Source organism: Embiotoca jacksoni, unplaced genomic scaffold, assembly GCF_022577435.1.
Source record: "Embiotoca jacksoni isolate LCO1_2020_lvr unplaced genomic scaffold, fEmbJac1.0.p SCAF_46, whole genome shotgun sequence".
Classification (NCBI taxonomy): domain Eukaryota; kingdom Metazoa; phylum Chordata; class Actinopteri; family Embiotocidae; genus Embiotoca; species Embiotoca jacksoni.
This window is the reverse complement of record NW_027185399.1, coordinates 1,525,279-1,548,370: the sequence shown is the minus strand read 5'-3', so window position 1 is coordinate 1,548,370 and position 23,092 is coordinate 1,525,279. Positions and strand designations below refer to the sequence as shown.

The window sequence follows — 23,092 nt, the reverse complement described above, 5'->3', positions numbered from 1 at the left end:
ACTGTTGTTAAACTTTCTCACTCTTTTGGTTACAAACCATTAAAGTTGTGGTTTATTTGTCCTTAAAAAGATTCAAATAAAGACTTGACCCAGTAATCTATTTCAATAATAAACATCAAATATCAATGAAAAACAACAACAACAAACTTAAAAAAAAACTTCTGTGGCCTAAAAGAGGCAGGTGACATGAATCTTTCTTTGTAGCACAGATGACTGCTGTAATGATGGTTAATGTCCAGTCAGACCAAATTTATAAAGCAGAATATTTTTTATCAATTCACAACATCTTTGATTTATCCTGCGGCCCCATTAATCAGTAATAATAACTTAATCATTTTCACCTAGAAACTGAACCAACAACTTCCAAACATGGAGAACGAACTTCAACCTGCCGCCGACGACAACCAGTAAAATACGCTTTTTTTACAGAACCACAAATTAGATGAAAATAACTTCATTTGACTGAACCAGATCCCAGTTTACAAACATAATCATTTGTTGTTTTATTTTTAGGTATTATGACTCCTGCGTGGATGCCGATTTGCTCTGTGGTCTCCATGGAAACCACGTTGGTGTTTGTTAGATGGTGATCCGGTTAGTTTGGCAAAACACACACAGATGCTGCTGTTGCATGCCGGTTGCCGCGGTAACGAGGCATCCTCGGCAAAGCTGCTGTAGCTGTGACTCAGCTTGTTGCCGGGTGAATCAGCAAAATACACGACGACACACACACACACACACACACACACACACACACACATACACACACACACACATACACACACACACAGATGGAGAAAGTGCGAACGCTTTGTGTTTGTTTGCTGGTTGCTACACAATAAAAGAGTGGATACGGACTGAATGTGTTTGACAGAGTGGATTCAGTTACAACTTTACCTTATCAACTTATCGCATAAACAGACAGTGTCCTGTCGCTGCCGCTGGCTTCCGGCGAAGCTGAAGGATGATAAAAAAGAACCGACCCAGTGGAAATGAATACGACTTTTAAGAGTGATAACACTTTACTTTCACTTTAGTATTCAAAGGCTGCGTAGAAGCATTCAATACATGATTTATAACTTTCGCTGTGAGCAAATACTTACGTAAACCTTTTGTGTGAGAGTAAAATTTTAAAGTACGAGTGAGTCGGGATTTATAGATAAATAATATTAAATAATGTTAATAATTATTTACTACTTATAAATATCAACATAAATGCTATAATACACTTTTGTCATTGAAAAAATGTGATGTCTTCAAATCAAATACCGCTTCTGTGACAAAAAGATGAATATAGGAATTTTGCAAATTGGAGTTTATTATCCTACTTTCTGGATAATTGTTTCATGTTGTGATTGAAAGTCTGTTTAAATCACGCTCTATTCAGCGCCGGCATTATAATTATAATAAAACAAATGTGATTTCTGTTAATTAATTACTCAGCTTTACATCCTCTTCCCAGGGCCGGGTAGCAAGTGATCAGTGATCGGCCTGTATGGGGCCGCAAACCAGGCGTTGGAAACCAGTGTTGTGTGAACTGCACCCCTTCCCCATTTTATTTTCCCCTTTCATTATATAGTTTTTATTTTTTTTGGCATAATCCTTCTATTTCATCCCTGCTTAAATACTGTTATTTTAATAAATTAAACATGTAGGAATTATGTTTTTTTATTTACTGTATATGAATATTTTTTTTTGACCATTTCCTGCCCAACAGTTCTCCTCACAGGATTTATTCCCTTGTTAAACTGTCTACTTTCGCTCAGCTGCACTTCACTGTTTTCACCAGTAAAGTTTCAGTTAAGTCCCAATAAAGTCAGAAGCTTCTTCTGAGCTTTTATTTTGTACTGTGTTGCTCCGCCCCCCCTCCCCACCTCTCTCCACCCCTCCGGACTGCCGCGTCTTCAACGTACAACAAACCTCCACAATCCTGTCAAGTGAGCCGGAACCGTGCGTCGACAGGAAACGAACAGGCCTTAAAAAAATAAAAGCCTCAACAAAATTTTTTTTGTAAAAATAGTTTACCAATTTGTCATCCACGAAAATGATCTTATTCCAAATGCAACATTTAACCAGAATTGTTTAAGCTAAATCAAAAGATTGGTTTATTTAATCACAAATTGCTGATACTCTTCACTGCCTTCTCTACATCAGATTATCCAGATGATTTAAAATAGCTCTTAATAAACTACGTACCTAACGCTGAGCTATTGACATGTCAAATAGCCTTTATAATATATGAGTCAGATGGACCAAACCACTACTTTAACTTTAATACTTTAACTACAATTTGTTACTAATCCTTATGCAAGTTCACGTGAGTTAGTAAGTGAACTACACTATTTGATCTGTAGGTGTCAGTGAATGTCGATTCCACAGATACAGAGTGAAGTCATGAGTTAAACAGTTATGGACACCATGTTTATATGATTCACTCTGTCAGAATGATGGTAGTTTCTACATGACTAGGTTTTATGAGTGTAGATTGTAAAGGGCTGAATGACTCTGCTCTTATTCATCGCCTCCTTATATGTCTTTTCCTGAATGATACTACTGTTTGCCGTTTTTTTTAATTTTAATTTTTTTATTTGAATTGGATCTAATAAAATGTCAGTTGATGGTAATATCAGAATTTATTTGTGTGTTCTCACAGTCTTTATTGTAATCCTGAAAATGTTGTCACAGTTGAAACGATAAATTAAATTTGTTGTTATAAGGCAGGTTTATCTATCTGTCCGTCCGTCCGTCCATCCATCCATCCATCCATCCATCCATCTATCCATCTATCTATCTATCTATCTATCTATCTATCTATCTATCTATCTATCTATCTATCTATCTATCTATCTATCTATCTATCTATCTATCTATCTATCTATCTATCTATCTATCTATCTATCGAGTTAATCAAATAAAGTGTACGAAACATTTGGTTGGAGCGAATGCTTTTATTTCGAAACTCCCGACCGGATGCGGCCGTCGCTCAGTTCGCCTGCCTTGCCGCGCGGTTTCGCGGACTCGCTCATTCAGTCCAGGCTCGGACTCCCGCTGGAGTATCGAGAGGAAGGCGGCTGCTTCTCTGTCGCTCGTCTCAACTCGCAGAAGAGAGAAAAAAACAAAAAAACAAACAAACAAACAACAACGTGAAACCCGCTGCGGATCGACTTCAGCGGGAAAACACGGAGCGGAGGACACAAACAACAAACGGAACCGGGGGCTGGACGTCGGACAAGAAAGAGCCGCCGCGACGGTTTGTTTTGGGCGAACTGATTGATCGCGGACTGTGTGTGTTTTCGTTGGGACACACACACACACACACACACACACACACACACACACACACACACACAGGTTGCGAGCGGAGTGAGCTAGCTGCGGTTAGCCGTCCCCCCTCCTCCCCCCTCCTCCCCCCTCCCGTTACCGGGACTAAAAACAACAACCAGCCGGAGCTAACCTTTAAAAAAATAAAAACCCGGTCCGACCTTCTTCCAGACAGCCTGCGGTCCGGTTCAGGCACGATGTGCTGTTTGTTCGGACGTTTCTCTGGAAGCTGACCTGGAGCCTATTTTATTTTTATTTTTTTAACTCCTGAGTCTTTTTGTTGTTGTTGTTTTTTTTTAATCCTCCTTTTCCACTGTGTTTTTTTTGTTGTTTTTTTAAAAAGTGGACTTTGCCCTCGGGGTGTTGTAACTCACACCCCCCCCTCCACCCCTCTCTCCCTCCACCCCACCACCACCTCCATTAAATAAAAAGGCCTCTATTGATTCTTCTGTTGGACTACTTTAAAAAACTTGGCTGGAAGTTTTTTTTTTTATTTTTTTTTTTTTCGTTTTTTTTTCTGGGAGGTAAAAAAGAAAAAGTTGTTGGGAAGTTGAGGAGGATTTTTTTTTCCGAGCCTGTGGAAAAAAAAATGGATGCGGGTATAGAGAAGGAATGCAGCGCCTTGGGAGGGCTCTTCCAGCTCATCATGAACGACATGAAGGTAAAAATCAAGCTTTTATACCATTTAACATTTATATTTATTTCTTTTCTCTGTTATTAACTTTCTTAACATAAATAATTCGAGTATTTTTCTCCCTTCCTTCTATATAAATCATATTTTACATCCTAAGTGATGCAGGATTTCAGGTTTGTGTAACAAGTGGCTCCTTCACTCATTCTTTAAAAGGAGATTTCCTGCTTTGTTTCACCTCATTTTCACACTTCCTTGAATATAATGTGCATGTTTACATTTATTAATTACATTATCAGGGATTTCAGCGCCACATTAAGGCTCCACACGCGCCAGCCGTTTAAGATGGATGAATTGTGAAGTATGTTTATTGACTATTTCGTTGCGGCTTTTTAAAAAAAAAAAAAAAAATGTTGGAAAGTTTGACACAGATAATGAGAATTTTGAATTTATTTATTTTTTTGCTCCTAAAGTGCTGAAAGGATGAAAATAAAAATAGCAGGTGACATTTAAAGAAAAATAAAGATCTTCCCAGCGATCCTGACAACTCTTGGGATATTTTGCTCCAGTATTTATGGGATGCCAGTGCTGGTGGATTTTGACATGTAATGAATGAGCAGAGGTTAAAACTGGAAGTGGGCCATCTGAGAGGGTAACAGAGCTGGATGGGGGTGGATTTTACCAGCTGTGTGCTCTTTTGATGTTTGTCAAGCAGGCTGCCCTTTGCTGCCTGTCTGTCTGTCTGTCTGCCTGCCTGTCTATCTGCCTGTCTGTCTGTCTGTCTGCCTGCCTGTCTGTCTGCCTGTCTGTCTGTCTGTCTGTCTGTGTTTCACTGCTCTCAGATGTTCATCTTTACCAACATTGTTGTGTTCCCGGTTTTGGGACCGACTACCTTTTTTTGTTTTTTGCAGGTGACATTAAAAAAAAGCGTTGCACAGGATCCTTAAAACATATCGCTGGTAAATTCAGTGTAACATCGGAGGTGGTGTTTGCCGGCCTGAGGACGATTTTAAATATTCAAAGAATGAAGGTCTGGTCGTTAATATGCATCTACGGTGCAATTTAAGATTTCACTCTGCGTGCAATATGTATTTATTTCTTCTTTTTTTGTTATGCTTTAATGATTCTTCTTTTAAAAACATAAAATACATTTATGTTTCCTGCCAAAGGATGAAAGAAGCTTTTTGTTTTGTTTTTTTAATGAGGAAATGAGTTCAGATCAGATGTGCAACAAATCACTGTATTACATTTAATTCAATATTTGAAGAATAAACTTTTCCCTTTATGCCGACATGTACACCAATTTTTTTGTTATCAAAAAAAAACTGTTATCAAACCACAATCGATGATTCAGCCTTCAGAAAAAAATGATAATCTTGTGTAAGAGTGGATCTTCAGATGACTCAGAAAGCTGTTGTCGCCCCGCTGGGCGTTAGAAGTTTGGATTTGTTTTTTATTTTTAATTTTTTTTAACAATATTCAGGAAATTTTTTGACTCATTGAGTTAAAAGAACGTTTTGCGTGTAAATGTGAGGGAACTTGCCGACTTCCTGTGGTCAGGTAGGCGGAGGTAGGTGTGTGTGTGTGTGTGTGTGTGTGTGTGTGTGTGTGTGTGTGTGTGTGTGGGAGGAAGGGGGGGGGGGCATCGTGCAAGTGATTCAGAGCTCTGTGGCATCACATCCTGGTATTTTCACCAACGTGGCACCGGACCAATAGGGGCACTCCTGCCATCTGCCACACACACACACACACACACACACACACACACACACACACACACACACACACACACACACACACACACACACACACACACACAGACAGAAGTCATGTCTAATTAAGCAGAGAGTCGGTGTCCTGATGAACCTCTCCTCGGGGCATCATCACACACCCCGAGCGAGCCGATGGACTCGCGGCCCCGGTTGCAGATTGTAGGTCATTTTGTGAATTAAACAATCTCACAGTAAAACGAAAATATATATATATATATATATATATATATATTTTTTTTTTAGGTTGTCGTGAGTACAATTTCAACAAACAAACAAACAAAAACAAAAAATCATATTGCCTCTTATCTTTCCGGGAATTCGTAACAACCCACAGCCGATGTTGCTCGATGCAAATCAGATACCCAGAGTTGCAAATTATGTCGAGGCTTGTTTTTCCTCAACTGCAGTGTGCGACAAAAATGTGTTGCATGTTGTGTGTTTTTTTCCGCCACGTTAAAGCAGGAAGTCTAGAAAAGAGAAACAAATCCTCATTTTAATGATTCAAACCTGGAAAATCCAGATCAGAAAGTCCAAAAAATATATTTCTATCGCTTCTTCAGTCAAACGGGCAGGTTCAGTTTTCTCGCTCCGACCGAGCGTTTTTTTTTTTTCAGTTGGAAGGAGGTCGTGACACCCGATCGATGCTCCTGAACGATCGATGCTCCTGAACGATCGATGCTCCTGAACGATCGATGCTCCTGCTCTCACGTGATTGGATGAGACGTTTGAGCAAAAAAAAAAAAACATGTGAGAAATGTTTGTTTTTTGAGGAATTTTTGTGCGGAAATTTGCAAAAAAAAAAAAATTCCAATTTAAGCAAAACATAATGCAAGTTTATTTTGTATTGACTTCTTATGATGTGAGCACACTGCAAAATGACAAAAATAGTTGGAAATATTTTTCGTTTTAAAATGTCCGAACTCAAAATTGAGTCAAAAGTGATGCAGCTTTAAAAAAAACAACAAAAAAAAAAACATTTTGCGTAAAAATAAGAGCTTAAATGCTTTTTTAAATTATACTAAGTCAACACAGAACAGAAATGAAGTGGGATCTCTTACAACGACTCTTCATACACTAAATTCTCATTATAAAACCGGTCACTTCCGCTTTCACTGTTTCTTCCTCCTTCTCCGCTTGATGTGGTTTGTTGTGACGAGTGGAGCGGATGAGGAGAACGTCGCCGACCGTAGACGAGGAGTTTTATTTGAGGAGTTTTTATCGATGATGAGAAAACGTCGGGCGAGCAGCGGCCGGCCGAATCGATTGCGCTTTTGTTTCTGCGCTGTAAAAAAAATGTCTGTTAAAAACAAAAAGGATGTTTTTGTCAAGACTGTAAACGCGGGTAAATTTGAAAATATGCTCAATAAGTCTACAAGTTGTCCGTTATGTTTTGATGTTAAATCATTCAATTGTGAAATGTTTTGATATTAAAAAGCTCAGAAGACCTTTGAGTCCTCCTGCACAGACAGCTGATTGATTTCTGTCTCCACTATATCGGGAGTGACATTATGATCCATTGACCTTCCACACTCCTCCGTCTCCTCCCGTTCGCACATGGTCAGTGCGTTCCTTTACTCTTCCTCTTCTTCCTGTTTCTCCTCCTCCTCCTCCTCCTCGTCCTCCTCCTCTCTGTCTCTCCGTTTGTAGTTTTCTGTCTCGCTCCTCCCTCGATGTGACTCGCTGCCTCACGAGGATTTGATCAGCGGTTCGTTATTAAGTTTTCGCTCCTCGTTAAGTCGTGTGTGTGTGTGTGTGTGTGTGTGTGTGTGTGTGTGTGTGTGTGTGTGTGTGTGTGTGTGTGTGAGAGAGAGAGAGAGAGAGAGAGAGAGAGAGAGTAGAATAGCAAACAGCTTTAAGCAGCTTTCAGTCCTGTCTATATATAATTAAACGTGTGTGTTTAGAGAGCAAAACACAGGCTTTTCACACACACACACACACACACACACACACACACACACACACACACACACACACACACACACACACACACACACACACCCTGCAACTAGAGGCCATAATACGTTATGATGTCATCAGCGCTTAGTCATATTGCTGATATGATATTTTATAGTTCCCCAGAATTAGGTGTGTTTGTGTGTGTGTGTGTGTTTGTGTGTACATGTTTTTGATACCTCACGGGGACCTCGCGTGTTATAAACACCCACATTCTCGGGACCAGTAGTCCTTACGGGACCGAAGCCCGGCCCTAATGAGGTTAAAGTTATGGTTGGTTATAAGTTTGTGTTGGATTGTGCGTAATGAATGGAAGTCAATGCGATGTCCCCACAAGGATAGCTGCACAAACCTTGTGTGTGTGTGTGTGTGTGGGAGTGGTGGATTTCAGAGAAGTCTTACTGCTGACAGGAAAATAGGCAGCCTCAGGTGACCGTGGGTGTACACACACACACACACACACACACACACACACACACACACACACACACACACACCCTGAATGTGCACACTTTGCTGCCAAACAAACACACTTAAAAGAAATACACACATTGCCACACACTCACGTAAATGTGTGTAATCTTTGGGGTGTTAGCGGATCGGTAAAGAGGGGCGATGAAGAAAAAAAAAAAAAAGGAGGGAAGGAGGGATGGAAGTGACGGTGGAGGAGGAGAAGGAAGGAAGGAAGGATGAAAGGAAAGAACAAAGAGGAAAGGAAGTGAAGTGAAGGTGGAGAAAAGCCTCGGGGAATGTTTTGAAGTCTGAAACCAGAGATGATCGTCCTCGTCAAAGGAGACGAAACCAAAAAACTCTGATGCGTTCAGGTGCTCTTCATCAACATATTAGAAACGTCTTTCATTCACATCGTATGTAGAATATTTAAGCTGCGCATCGTTCACGCCCAACAGGAGCAGTCTCTAAACTTGTTGCTTCAGATTGGTCCCGATATCAGCAAATATATTAATCTGAAATTGTAATATTAAATAATTAATGTCTGGTTTGCTCCACTTGCACAGAGAGAGGGATGAAAAACACATTTACTAAATGTCATAAAAAAACCACCCAGCATTTACCTCCAGCTGACAATCATTGCATGTCAAAGGTCATCAGGTTGACTGACACGAGGCCACGAGACAAAAATTCTAATTTACCTCGTGGCTGTTTTTGACTTTTTGCCGCTGCAGGTTTTTCTTGTAGTTTCTGGTCGTTAAAGATCAGGAAATGTGTTTCACGCCTTCGTGTGACTGACGGTCGGTCATCGATTTAACCGAGCCGGCAGAACGGAGGCTGCCGATGTCAGGACCTCTGCTCGCAGTGCATGATGGGATACTGACGACTGCATTAAAAAAAACGCACTGACTCAGTTAAAGTTTTTTTTTTTTTTTGCTCTGACGCGTTCAGGAGCATCTGACTCTAAGATCATGGAAATAGCTGGTGTGTGTGTGTGTGTGTGTGTGTGTGTGTGTGTGTGTGTGTGTGTGTGTGTGAAGTTTGTAGGGATGAATGGACATGAGTAGACAGGCCGAAAGAGATGGAGGTGATGGGGCGACACGGATGGGCGCAGCTCAATAGAGGGCGTGAATTTAACACACACACACACACACACACACACACACACACATACACACACACACACACACACACACACACACACGCACACTAATACACACTGATGCAGTAGCTGCCATATTTAGACTTTTTTTTGTGAGCATTTGTTTAGGAATTTTAAAAATGAAGTTTGAGGTTTTAACGGTGGAATTTTTCACTGGAAATTTGAGCGTCAGCAAACGATCATTTGTTTCTTTTGTGAGGCTGTAAAGAGTTTTATCTTTTCATATTTTATCAGCCTTAAAGAGGACCTCATACGGTCATATACAATTTACAATGTCAATGTTCAGTTTCGTAACGCTCGTCTAAGAATTATCCGTCTGAGATGTGAACGACGAGACCGGAGACAAAAGAGAAAAACACAAATCGTATGCAAAGACACAGAAATGAAGATCAGCTGCTGGTCACTTCCTCCTCGCCACGCCGACAGGAAGTCACGGTGGACGTTTCGGGAAAAAGAAAAATGACAAATAAGTTAGGAGGAAGAGGAAATCTTTTTACTGCTGCTTCAAGACAGCTTCGACTCAGTCGTGAAATATTCAACTTTTTTTTCGGCGAGAAATAATATCAAAGAGAATATTCAGGGAAAAAAAAGAAGGTTTTTCTTTAAACTACAATGCAAACAAAATTACGAGAGATTGTTTGCGGTCGCCACGGTAGCCGGTCGTCACCGATGACCTCTGACCTCCGACCCTGAAGCTAAACTCAGGTGAATTTGGAGACCGTAACGACTCGCTGTCAGTAAACACATCGGTGGCGAAAAAAAGTCGCCGCTAGTTTTGGAAGTTGAAGGACTTTAAATCGTTCAACTCAAAAACCGAGATAAAATTGCCAGTTTTGAGTATTAAGAAAAAGTGCTGCGTCACCGGTTGAGTAGGATTTCTCTGGGATTTCAGTCTTCGCCTGCGTCGGCCGGGCGTCGGGGTGGTGTGAGAAGCTGTGAGGAATTTACCGTCGGAGCTTCATGTCTGTCGGTCGGCTGCTAACCCGTCTGATGGCGGAGAGACGGACGGACATCGTGGCACCGAACGGGACGTCCAGTTTGACCCGTCGGCTCCGAGAGAGAAAAGGAATGACCGAACTCTCTGAACCTCTCGTTTCTTAAAAAGTGTTTCAAAAACGACGTACAGAAATAAGAGCGGTTTGCAGAAACACTTCTACCGGAGAGAAACGAACTTTGATACGTTTTGAGGCAGCGACTGAAATTAGACACGATTGAGCATTAAAATATGCAAATTACAATAGTAGCATCTTCTCATAGCCTGCATGAGAGGCGTTTAGGGAACATTGGTAAATTGTGGCGTCTACCCATAGCCTGTATTTTAAGTTTAGGGAACATCTGTAAATTGTGGCGTCTCGCAGTAGCCTGCATGTGAGGCGTTTAGGAAACATCTGTAAATTGTGGCGTCTAGCAGTAGCCTGCATGTGAGGCGTTTAGGAAACATCTGTAAATTGTAGTAGAGTCTACCAGTAGCCTGCATGCGAGGCGTTTAGGGAACATCTGTAAATTTTATCAGCAAAAAACCAACTGGGTTACACTCTCCCCCTCTAAACTGCATGAAAAGATTCATACCATGATGTGTAACTTATTTTTTTTTTGTTTGTTAAAAAAGCATTTAATAAAATTGGTATTTAAAAGCAGTATTGTTCTGAGAACAGTGCTGAAGTGGAGTTTCTGCTGCGAGTGTTGAACTTGATGCAGTTTCTGACAGTGAAATGTCAACAAAGCTCACGGAGCGTGAACCGCTCGCTCGTCAGCGCTGAATGAAAAGAAAAAAGGCAGCGAGTTATGTAGGAAGTAGGAATGTGAGATAAAAGGAAAAGAAAGTCAACAACTCTTCTGTCTGTTCGTGCTACTCGATGATAATAATAATAAGAAAAATATTTCTCAGATAAAGGGACCGGGCGGTTGAGCGAACCATTAACTCGGCGTCGACACGCCCAGACCGTCCACTTTCCTCTGAAGCTCGCTCTCCGGTTTTGTCTTCCTCCCTTTGACTCAACCAGAGTTACTCAAACACGACGTTAAACAAACCGTCGACCGGCTGTTTGAATAGTCTCACCCCCCTCTCCACCCCTCCCCTCCACCCCCCACCACCACCCCCACCTTCCCCCTCTGTTGCCTCAGCACAGGTACTTTCCGCTGTGGCGACTGTCTGAGACCTAATTTGCCAGGACGGGCGGACAAAATGTCCGCTTCATTGGAAAACTCATCTCGGGTTTCATCGTCAATATTAAGTTAACTTTAGTTTAGTAGAAGTAAACCCTCCTCCTCCCTCCTCCGTAGTGAAGCAGGCGGTTCAATGATCACAAATATTTGAGCATACATCAATATTTCCACGTCTGGTGCAACAGTCTGGATATAAAATCACAGACTGGATATAAAATCGTAAAATGGCTCCGATGCAGAAGTGTCTTCAGCTGCAGTACCAGCGAGTGCCACTAGAGGTCGGCTCCAAAAAGCCTCCGGCTCCATAGACTCCCATTCAACTTCTCTCATCAAATCCAAAGTGAATAAAGGTGATGTTAGCTAAAGTCACTCCTTGTTATTTATTTTCTGAAAATCAATCAATAGAAAAGTATAATTAAATTGTTAATTGCAATTATTTGTATGACAATTAATCTCCAAATGCATTATTTACTTTTCTTTCAGTAACAGTTGTTCAAATCAGGCGTAATCATGAGATTATTAAGCTTGAATATTTTTTGTCGAGATGGTTTAACTTATTGCTAGTTTTGGGAAAAAAAAATGCACATTTGAAGGTGCTTGTTTCACATAAAATGCAAAAATGTCAGCGAGACGTGGAGGGAAGGAAGTTTTCTCTCTCAGTAAAAGGAAGGTTTCACTTTCAAACTGGTTCCGGAGGAACTCGCACCATCACATTCTTTTGGAGAGAAACTACGCACTGATTTATGATAAGATGAGTATCAGCAGTCAAACATGTCCAATCCTGGAGCAGTTCAGAGGTCAGGCTGTGGGCAATATAACCGTATTCAACTAAAGAGATTACAGATTTTGGAGATTGTAATACGTCATAGTTGTTGTCTTGTAGTCGTTTTATTCGGACACTAGTCTCAGTTTTTTTTTTTTTTTTTTTTTTTTTTTTGTACAATGCATTAAAAACAGACTAAGAAGAGCTATTTAAAAAAAAATAAAAATTCTAATCAAAGCGCCGGTTCACACGAGGACGCGGTGGGAGAGATTTGATTTGTTTCTCGTGAGTACGCCGACATTCGACCAGACGTCTGGGCTGCCGTCCCAGCGAGCTCTTATCTGCTGCCGAACAAGCGCTTTGCACGAGGTTCTACTCCACATCCCTGAGTTTTAGTCTGTCGGTTGATTTCTTGTTGCAATTAAAAAAAAAAAAATGCTTTGATCAAAAAAATTGCGATAAATGATGATTTTTTTTTTTTTTTTTTGTGTGGCAAAATTGCAGAAATTGGCAAAAACTTGACCAAAAAACTAAATAAAAGATTGTATTTTAAATACAATAAAATATCCATATATGATCCCTTCCTATGATAATAAGCACACTGCACATCACAGCAATATTTAATGTTTTTTTGGGGGACTCAAATTTGCACAAACGTTTTTCTGAATCCTAAAAGTGAAGTAGTTTTACAGAAAAGACTAATATCTATATTAGTCTATGTGGGCTACATCTGTAAAAATAAGTGCTTTAAATGCTTTTTTTTAAATTGATATTGATTCAATCAATTGATTAATGGATCAATCTAAGAAAACGCTGATTGGATTGTTAGCTGAGGCCTCTGAGGGTGTTTGAACCTCTGAGTTCGGCTCTTTCTGGCCGACTGATTGAACGAGTGAACGAATTAGCAGCTTCCTGCTCGGCTGACTAGTTGAATTAGTGACTAAATAAAGTCTTCCAGGAGTCGTGCCTGAACTCTGTAAAGGTCAGCGAGGACGTGTTCTCACTTTCCCTCCTCTGGATCTCTTTTACTTTATTTTTCTCTCGGTCAGTAGAGCAAGTCGGGATTATCGCGGCAGGATTAGTCGCCGACGGCGGCCGACTTCACACGTGAAGTAACCGTATACGTGGTCGTGGCGTCTGGTCGACTGAGCAGATAGAATAACAGCTCGGTATATCTTCTATACGTGTGAATAGAGTTTACTGTGTCGGCGCCCGCCGGAGCACGTCGAGCGTTTCCACTCATCTTCACAGAGCTGTACGAAGCTACCAACATATTACGCAATCATTGTTTTGAAAATTTGAATGATCCCTTAATTGTGGTTATTAGAGAATTGTACCCTTTTGTGATAAAACTACAGATACTAAAATTTCTAAATTCCTCCAAAAATATAATAATATATACAGTATTGCAGTTTATTCTTACTTATTGGCAAATGTATATATCAGTCCCACCAAAACAGCAAAACTGGAACTGCTGCATCAGTTCGATCGCACAGTATTTATACGCCCTCAGAGATGTGAGAGATTGGACTTTGTGTTTGTGCATACAGTTTATGTTGAATTAATAATATATAAAAGGAATTTACAGCACTTATTTTTACAGAAGATTTAGCCTCGATTTTCTATGTTAGAGTTTGTTCTGTGAAACTATCTCACTTTTATGATCCAGGATATTTTTTTTATTTTTGCACTTTGAGCCTCGACAAACATGAGATTTCAAATGTTTTCTAGCTATTCCTGTAATTGCAGTATATGCGTATTATCATAGGAATGATATACATATATATATATGACTATTTAAAAGAGCATCACGTTAGTTTTTCCTCCAATTTCTTGCCAATTTATAAAAAATTACATACATTTTTGCATATTTCAACGGCACTTTTGAGAACAGACACTAAAAGACATTTTCAAAGCAAAAATTACAAAAGAAGTGTGAAATGGCGGTTTGTGATGAAACCAGATAATCCAATGTGCCGAACCACAGAAAGAAGAATGACCTCTTTTCTTTTTCTTTTTTCTTTATTCCAAATCTTCAGCGCTGGATTGAAGAGTAGCCCGACTATTACACGCTGATTTATTTGTACCTCATCGTTTTCACTGTTGTCCAAAAAAGATTAAGCGGCTTTAAGAAGCTTTGGGAACTTGTGACATTCACATGTATTTAAATTTGACTCCAGAGAAGGAAGCGTTTTTTGTTTTTTTTGTGCTCGTCTACAAGCTGCATTTAAATTAAAAACCTTTTGTTACCTTTTCTCTCTCTGCAACTCCAGAAATGTCGGCAGAGTTTAAGATGTAAAAATAGTCGTCCGGTCACGTGGGAGCGGACGGCTGCTTTCTTTTTTGTCGGCAGCTGTCCCGGGGAACCCTTCAGACACCGTCGGTGACCCTAGTAGGTCCCGGGACCCTTAGGTTTAGCACCCGAGCTGCTGGCATGGAGCTGCAGTGATACTCGGCCTGACCGGAGGCTTTTCAGCTGCAGAAAAACCAGCGCGGGAATATTTAGTCTGCGACCGACTGTGACATTCCTGACAGTCACAACAAACCCCGGCCGAATTTTTCGGGTTTAGGCGAGAAGTGTCGAGGGGAACGAGGAAAGAGGGAGCTTCGTTTCACGTTGAACGCCGTTCGCTCGGCGTCTGCCGAAGGAAAAAACAAAACAAAAAGAAGCTTCGTTTCTCACATAAACCAACATTACAGGAAGGAAGTCGTGAGTTAGAGTTACGGTATCGTGATATTTTCCAAGATGAATTGCATTTTACAGTTTAAAAAAAAGATAAGATAAAAGAAAAGTACACAGGAGGAAAAAAAATACAAATATACATGCAATAAAAAAGATCTTTTTTTTTGAAAACTCTAAAAACAGTAAAAGGCTATATTCACAAAATAAATAAATACATCTTGATATGTACAGCGAGAAACGTTAAACGGCCTATTGTAACTAATACTGTGAAATTCAAGGCACTCGAGTCTAAAGGGAAATATGTCAAAATGTTGTTTAAATGCTAATAAAGGGTGTTGACGTAATCGTAGGTCTTAGCGGCATCATGACTTTTTAATTAATTAATTTATGTGTGCTGTTATCACCGACGGAGGCGCAGCAGAGGGAGCCGTCGCTAACCGCTAAGCTTAACGTAACGGATCCCGAATAGCTCGTAAGCAAAAATGGGATTAGTGAGAAAGTCGATTAAAGTAGGAGAGCAGAACAAGGGTAAGTTTAAATGTTTAGTTGCGAGTAATTAGCTGCTGTAATGACGAATATAACGAAATGAACCGGGCCAAACAACGAAGGAACGGTTAGACGATACGCGAGTTTGATCAAACTCAGTTTTAATAAAAGTACATTTAGCCAACATAATAGAAAATACATATGTAGATATATACATATATATACATATGTATATATATCAAAACAAAATCTGTATATTTAAAAACAATTTTTTTTAATGGCAACATTCCAGTTTATTGATCCCTGTTGATGATGTCATATAAAACTCACATTTGTTGGGATTCTTTGTTCATGAAATGAATAATACTACTTTTCGGGGGTATTTTGTCATATCGTAATAGAATATCACAGAAATTCTCCATGAAGAATGCTGATGTGTCAAAAAGTGTACGATGTTCTGGACGAATGGTAGAAATGTGACTGAAGTGCGTTCGAGAGCTTCCAGAGATTTGATTCCCTGCGAGTCGAAGCAGATTTCTACACGAGACAATTTTCCACATGGATTTTCCGAGAGATTAATACAGTAAAGACCTTTGGCATGAGATGAGGCTTTTTTTTTTTGGAAGGATTACAACATTATATGAATGCCTTCGTTTCAGAAATGATTGACGGGCTGAAATTTAACAACTACTGACGATTGGAAATGCCATAATTCGAACCCCTAAAATGTGTTTTATCTTAAAAACTGAACTTCCCCTTTGAATTCCAGTACGAGATTAAGTTCCAGCTACGACCTACTTTTTCCCTCCGCGGGGATCGATAAATATTTTGGGAGCTTTATTCGCTTTGCTTTCCGTCTTCTGCCGTCGCGGTCGTTCATCCGGTGACCTGCAGGATTTCATCACACAGCGCTAACCCCCCCCCCCCCCCCCCCCCCCCCCCCCACCCCCGCGGCTAGTAAAACCAGCTAGCAGCTTTAGCGGTGTGGAGCTAAGAGGCTAATGGCGAGGTGTTGGTGGGGGGGGGGGTTAAATCGGTATTATCCTGTCAGCAGAGAGAAGAGAGAGAGAGAGAAAGAAAGTGTGTTTCAGGCCTTCTTTCGTCCCAACCAGGACTCTCCTGCGTTTTTTGAATTGAGTAAGCAGAGCAGCAGCTGTTGGTTACAGACGTAACCCCGGGTCAGCGCCCGCAGCGTCGAGCACTCGCATTACATAATCAATCAGCTGCTGTTACCAAATACGCATCATTTACCCCCCGAAGGTAAACGATGGTTAAATATCTGCAGACCCGAAGTACTGAAACCATCTTTTTTTTTTATCTGCTTCCTCTTTTATGGATCAGCTGATTATTGATCAGTCTGTTGGGCGTCAAGTCACTTTTTTTTTTGAAGTGGAATAAATATCCTCTTGAAAATGAACTAAATGTTCAGACGACGTCAGTTTGTGTTTGTTTTGTTTTTGTGTTTGTTTTGTGTTTGTTTTGTGTTTGTTTTGTGTGTGTTTTGTGTGTTTTGTGTTTGTTTTGTGTTTGTTTTGTGTGTGTTTTGTGTGTTTTGTGTGTTTTGTGTTTGTTTTGTGTTTGTTTTGTGTGTTTTGTGTTTGTTTCTGCTCGTTTCTGCTCCTTGATGATCGTCTCCAGATTTTCTGGCCTCGGTCCTCATGTGAAGTCATGAGACGCCAAAAATAACAGCAGTCGGTCAGCTGTTGATGTCTTTTTAAAAAAAATTTTTTTTACGATGTTCAGAGAAAATGAGAAGAACTTTCTATCAGTGACCTTCAGTAAGGAATACAAAGGTCAACAATACGTTAACTAAATGATCAGGCAACAGAAAACTAGTTGACGATAACTGATCAGTTGTTTAATTTGATCACCAAACAAAAATTCACTTTCTTTAAACTGATTTTCATCATTTATTTTTCCTTTCATTCGACCTCATTCTCTCTTTTCTTTCACATCATTTCTGCCTCCTTTTTTTCTTGCATTTTAAACTCAAATGCTCTTTTTTTTTTCCAATCTGATTTTCATTGAGCTCCTGTCTATAATTAATTTCATTAGACTCCATTAATCCTCAAAATTTGGACATTTCATAAATTTGTTTTTTTGGTGTTTTTAAGTCACAATTTTGCGATTTAGTTCTTTAAACTCATCGTTTAAAGTTTTTCAACTGTGTGGAGTGCTTAAGGGGCGGGGCTAACAAGTACAATTTGTTTAGCACGCACACATTTATTTTATCGAAAGCTTTAATTATTTAAAGGTTGTTAATTTTTAAGTACCAATATTATTACCAATAGTTGAATGTCAGTGTTTCTTTTTTGAGTTCAGGTTTGAGTTCATGTTACTCTTATTGGCTATTAAGAAAAAAAAAAAGCAACAAGTATTATGAATTAAAGCGCAGAAAACACAATCAAATATATCTAATTTATCTATTATGTTGAATGCAGGTTTAATATTGAAAAATGAGCTGTTTTCTCCTCGGTGACGGACAGAAGGGAAACAAACATTGTTAAAGCTTTGCGGTTCACGTCTGTGTTAAACTTCCTGTTGCGGTGGAGAGTTTTGTGATATAATCGGAGCTTTAATGTCATTGATTGTTCTTCTGTGTTTGCTCGCAGGCCAGTTATCCTACATGGGAGGACTTTGTGACCAAAGGGGCCAAACTGCAGTCACAGCTCAGGTAATACACACACTTCAAAGGCTGTTTTATTTCCATGAATTGTTGGATTCCTCTGTATAATGTCGTAAAGACTTCACTGAGTTAAGTTCCCTGAAATATGATATAATAGTGTTGTGATTTGGCGCTACGTAGATAGATTGAATTGAATGAAACAGCTTCATGTTATTTTTTAGGATTGTACCAGAGTCGGTCGTTGATCATGCAAATTAGTTTTTTTTAAATTATTAATCAGTGAGATTCTGTTCAGTGTTATGAGTCAAAACTTCTCAGATCTCTTTGTAGACTGCAGACTTTGCGCTGAAACTCATCAACACGTCAGAAGAACACCAGCTGGCCTGTCGCAAGAGTTTCCACAAAATGTCCCTTATTGAAATATTCTGCTTGTTGTTACTTTCTGTACTTTACGTGAAAAAAAAAAATGCTCGTTTGTTCCGACTCAGAGTTTCTTCGTCGTGACCCGTTGCAGTCGCTGGCGTCGCCGTCACGGCGGCATAATGGCTTGTATTTCCCAGTAGGGACTTTGATAAGCATCACACGGCCTGCTGCAGCCAAGTCACAGTCCATTAGGCCTGCCAGTCAGCCACACACACACACACACACACACACACACACACACACACACACACACACACACACACACACACACACACACACACACACACAGAGGACATCCGCACTGATCAAACCGTCCTATAGCTTGATGCTACTTAACAGATCTGCAGTAATCGTTTGCAAACATAATCCAGACGTTACGTTTATATTTGTTCACTGAACCACGACAAAAAAAATAATCAAAGTGCCCTTTCGGATCGGAAACGTGAAGACAAACGGGAAGGGTTTGCACAATCAGCACTTCAGTTATGCGTTATCGTTTCGTTAACGATGTTTTATGAGTTAAGAGAGCAAAATTGGGGACACAATTTTTGGGTGGGAGGGAGGAGGGGACGTGAAGAAGTTGGACCGAGTCAAATCAGGTGAGCAACAGGCGAGAAAAACTGCCTGTTGCCCTGTTGCCGTGGCGACACAGTTCAGGTGGTTTTGCAGGGAATGTTTTCCCCCTCAGGAGGTTCCCGGCGGAACTCGGTGTTGACAGTCTGACTCTGGGGCACGAATTCACGGTTGCGCAACCACCGCCAACGTCAAAGAAAACCCACCCGGTGTCTGAACTTATCGATCCGCCCTCGTACTTTAGTTCACTGATTATTGGGCATCATTTTCTAAACTTGAGCCTCATTAAAATCTTCACCAGAGAAAAAAGAAGCACGATGACACAAACATTGATATAAATCATTTTCTGTAATAAAGTCTGTTTCATTTGTTTTAAATCCTGTAAATCCGCATAGTTTTATTTAAACATCAGTAATGCTGGAAAATTCTCCGACGAAATCCAAAATGTTTTTTGTTAATAATGAATAACAGCATCGCAGCTCGCCTGAAGGTCTGAGACTTTTATTTGATCCTGTTTCCAGTGCTCGAAGGCACCGGGTCCCAATTTAACGACAGCATTTCAGCTCCGATCTTCTAAAACCGACCGATTAAACAGCTGAATTAGTTTATTTTTAGTGTCCTGTTTTTTTCAGTTTTGTGTGGGAATGATTAGACTTTTTTTTGTTTTTTTTGTTTTTGCTTGTGCGGCTCGATGTGAGATTTCAACAAAACAGCCTGATCACCATCAGCTCTGATCCGTACTTCAGTATCTCGTCTTTAAAGCAGCAGCTGAACAAACTGGAGCTTCAGTTGGACAGTTTTTTTTTTTTTTTAAAGAGTCCTGTTGAGGTATGTGGGACTCTCTGAGTCTTTTTTTTTTTTCCTGCAGCACCTCCAGAGAGTTCAGGAAGAGACGCGACTACCGAACACGAAGGAACAGCAGTGTGTTTAATGCTCTATTTGTTTTTTCCAACACTGCGAGTGCGTTTTATTATTTACCGTTTCAGCTTTTCAATTATTTCTCAGTCATTTCAGTTGAATATGGAAAATGTCAGAGTGCACAATGAAAACTGCAATTGCATTTGTGAAGATTATGCAGTGTGTGTGTGTGTGTGTGTGTGTGTGTGTGTGTGTGTGTGTGTGTGTGTGTGTGACAGAGAGAGAGAGAGAGAGAGAGAGAGTCAAGTCTTTGGTCTTATTTCCACTGACTATTGACAGCAGTGTCACCTGATCTTCTTTGTTAGGTTTTCAGGACTGTGTGTGTGTGTGTGTGTGTGTGTGTGTGTGTGTGTGTGTGTGTGTGTGTGTGTGTGTGTGTGCGCGTGCCTGTACCTGCGTGCACAGCTACAGCAGCATAGACCTGACTGGTAATAGACACATGCAGACAAAAGGTCCATTGACGAGGACGGCCGTGTGTCTCAGAAAGGTCTCCGGTTGCACTCCTCACTCCGGCCCGTCGTGTGGCCGAAAACCAGCTCTTGCTTTTCAAAATAAAAGTCCTTTTATTTTTTATGAAGCGGAGGTTTGTTCGTGATGCGTTTGGAGTTTAATGGCATTTCAGTTGATTATAATCACGGCTTCATATTTGGACTCCCATTCAACTTCTCTCATCAAATCCAAAGTGAATAAAATGTGTCCATCAGTTGTCTCGGTGTTGTTAGCTAAAGTCACTCCTTCTTATTAGTTTTCTGGAGGTCCATCTGAAAATAATCCCTCATTCATTAGAAAAGAAGATTCAAGAAGACCTGTTTTTGGGGGCGTGTCTGTTTGATTGACAGGCCTGTGGTGCAGTCAGGTTACAGCTATCGGTGGGCGGGACGTAGTATCGTCAGGTTTCCAATCAGATCGAGTCAGATCCACCGCTGGCTCCTCCCCCAGCTCGTCCAAATATGGTCACTTCCTGCTCCGAACTAGCAAAGACGACGATGGCCAAATTCCGAACTTCGAGGCTTCATATCGGCCGTTCGACAAACCGACGGCCGACGTCGCCGCTCGGGCCGATCGCACTCTGAATACTTCTTGTGGTTTTTAAATGGATTGTGATGTTTGTGTTTGATCCAGGACGACCATCGTGGTGACCGGAGCCTTCCTGGATGCTTTTCAGAAGGTGGCTGACATGGCGACCGGGACCCGAGGTAACACACACACACACACACACACACACACACACACACACACACACACACACACACGCGCAAACACACACACACACACACACACACACACACACACACACACACACACACACACACACACACACTTTCCCTCCTGATCTGTGTCTTTTCGCTGTCTCTCTCTTTTCATTATTAATACTGAGATCACGAGGGAGCTAATTACCTCTATTGACTGCCTGCGTCTGAGATTTATTAAATCACGTAGAAATCATTAAAGCATCGTGCTCCTAAGGATGAAACGGAAAAAAACATTCCCCGAGCCGATCTCCAGCACATCTCTCTCTCTGTTTTTTTCTCGCCTAGTTTTGCTCTGTTTTTTTGGTGTTTTCATGCCGAGTTTCTTTTCTTCATGTTTTATTTTCTCTCTCGTAACACAGTGAGACCCGACGAGCAGCTGCCTCAACCGACCTCCGCATTAGTTCACACACACACACACACACACACACACACACACACACACACACACACACACACACACACACACACTTTACTCCAGTCACTTTTGAAATAGAACCTCTTGTAGAACTCTAATAGAACTCGAATAGAACTCTAACGGAACTTTCATAAAACCTCTTATAGAACCTCTAATAGAACTCTGTTAGAACTCTGTTAGAACTCTTAACATTGTGCGAAACACTCTCGTTTGCTTTTATTTTGCAGAGTTAGTTCACAGTCTGACAACTTCCTGTATTCCCGACGCCCCGTTACGTTGTGGTCGTGTTTCCGAATTAACGTTGAACCTGATTGAACTCTCACGATGTGCGATACATAAAATAGGATCGAAACTCCCGCAGCAGGGCCGGAGACGTAAGGTTCCTCCGACAGCTGCATTTTTTTGGAAGTGCACCAAAAATGTACGAAGAGCGCTCTATAAATAAACCGTCCTGATCACAGAGGTTAAAAAGAATAAAATAATAACTCAAACAGACGGTCGTCTCTCCGGTGAATAAAGCGTCAGTGTTGAGCCGGCCGACGGAGGACGGGGGAATACCAGTGTGTTGCAGCTTTGTTCAGACAGTCAGCTGCTGGGGTGATTATGTAAAGCACAAGTCTGTTGGTATTTAAAAGGAAATCCAATAATATGTGTGTGTGTGTGTGTGTGTGTGTGTGTGTGTGTGTGTGTGTGTGTGTGTGTGTGTGTGTGTGGGAGGTGAGTCGTGGCCACTCCCCTCCGGTGGAAGCTTCAGCAGACCGACCTGCTCTATCATATTTTAGTTTTAAAGAAACAGGGAACACGTGTCAATCAGTGAAGAGTTTTTGTGTGATTGTTGGGATCAGAAACGTTTTGATTTTTGAGGCGGATTTGCTAAAAAATTGTCGTTTTAAGTGAGTTTTTTTGGGGGGTTTTTTGCGTCAAATTGCGGGAATTAGAAATAGTTGCAAGTTCAGAAGGAAAAATGCGATTTAAAAAAAATAAATTTAAGCATTACCTGATGAAGGAATAAATATGTCATCACTTCCTGTTATAATAATAAATGCTGCACATCACAAATATTTCATTTCTAATCTTTTTATTAATTTATTTATTGAACGTAGAAAACCACAGGGCTAAAAGTTACCGAAAAACAAAAAGGTCCTAAAAGCTGCGTATGTTTCCAGAACAGACCGTCTGTGACTGGAATATAGAAACAACGACAACATCAGCCTTCAAAATAAGAGCTTCAGATGCTGTTTAATTCATGTTCATTCAACACATAGACCTGCTGGATGAAACAAACAAACAGACGTCTCTGACAACCTGAAGTGTGTTTTCATTTTCTGTAACATGTAATCACTTCCTTTAATAATAAGCATTTTTATGAGAACATTTTATTTTGAAGGCCACATTTTCCGCCACTTCCGTTCTTCTCCGCTTGTGATTTTGGCCATTTGTGTTAATAAAGCCAGTTTTTATCTGGAAAGACTTTTAATTTACGACGTTAATACTTTC

The 23,092-nt window shown here is 40.6% G+C and overlaps 1 protein-coding gene across 1 annotated transcript in view; it reads left to right on the top strand.

Annotated features, from left to right (window-relative positions):
- The first annotated feature begins 3,041 nt into the window (after positions 1-3,041).
- mtss1 (MTSS I-BAR domain containing 1) overlaps positions 3,042-23,092 on the top strand; it is a 45,120-nt gene continuing 25,069 nt past the window's right edge. Inside the window, 3 exon segments of the mRNA XM_069169531.1 lie at positions 3,042-3,982; positions 18,000-18,061; positions 21,050-21,123. Coding sequence (XP_069025632.1) covers positions 3,911-3,982; positions 18,000-18,061; positions 21,050-21,123 — 208 coding nt within the window. The 5' untranslated portion in view covers positions 3,042-3,910.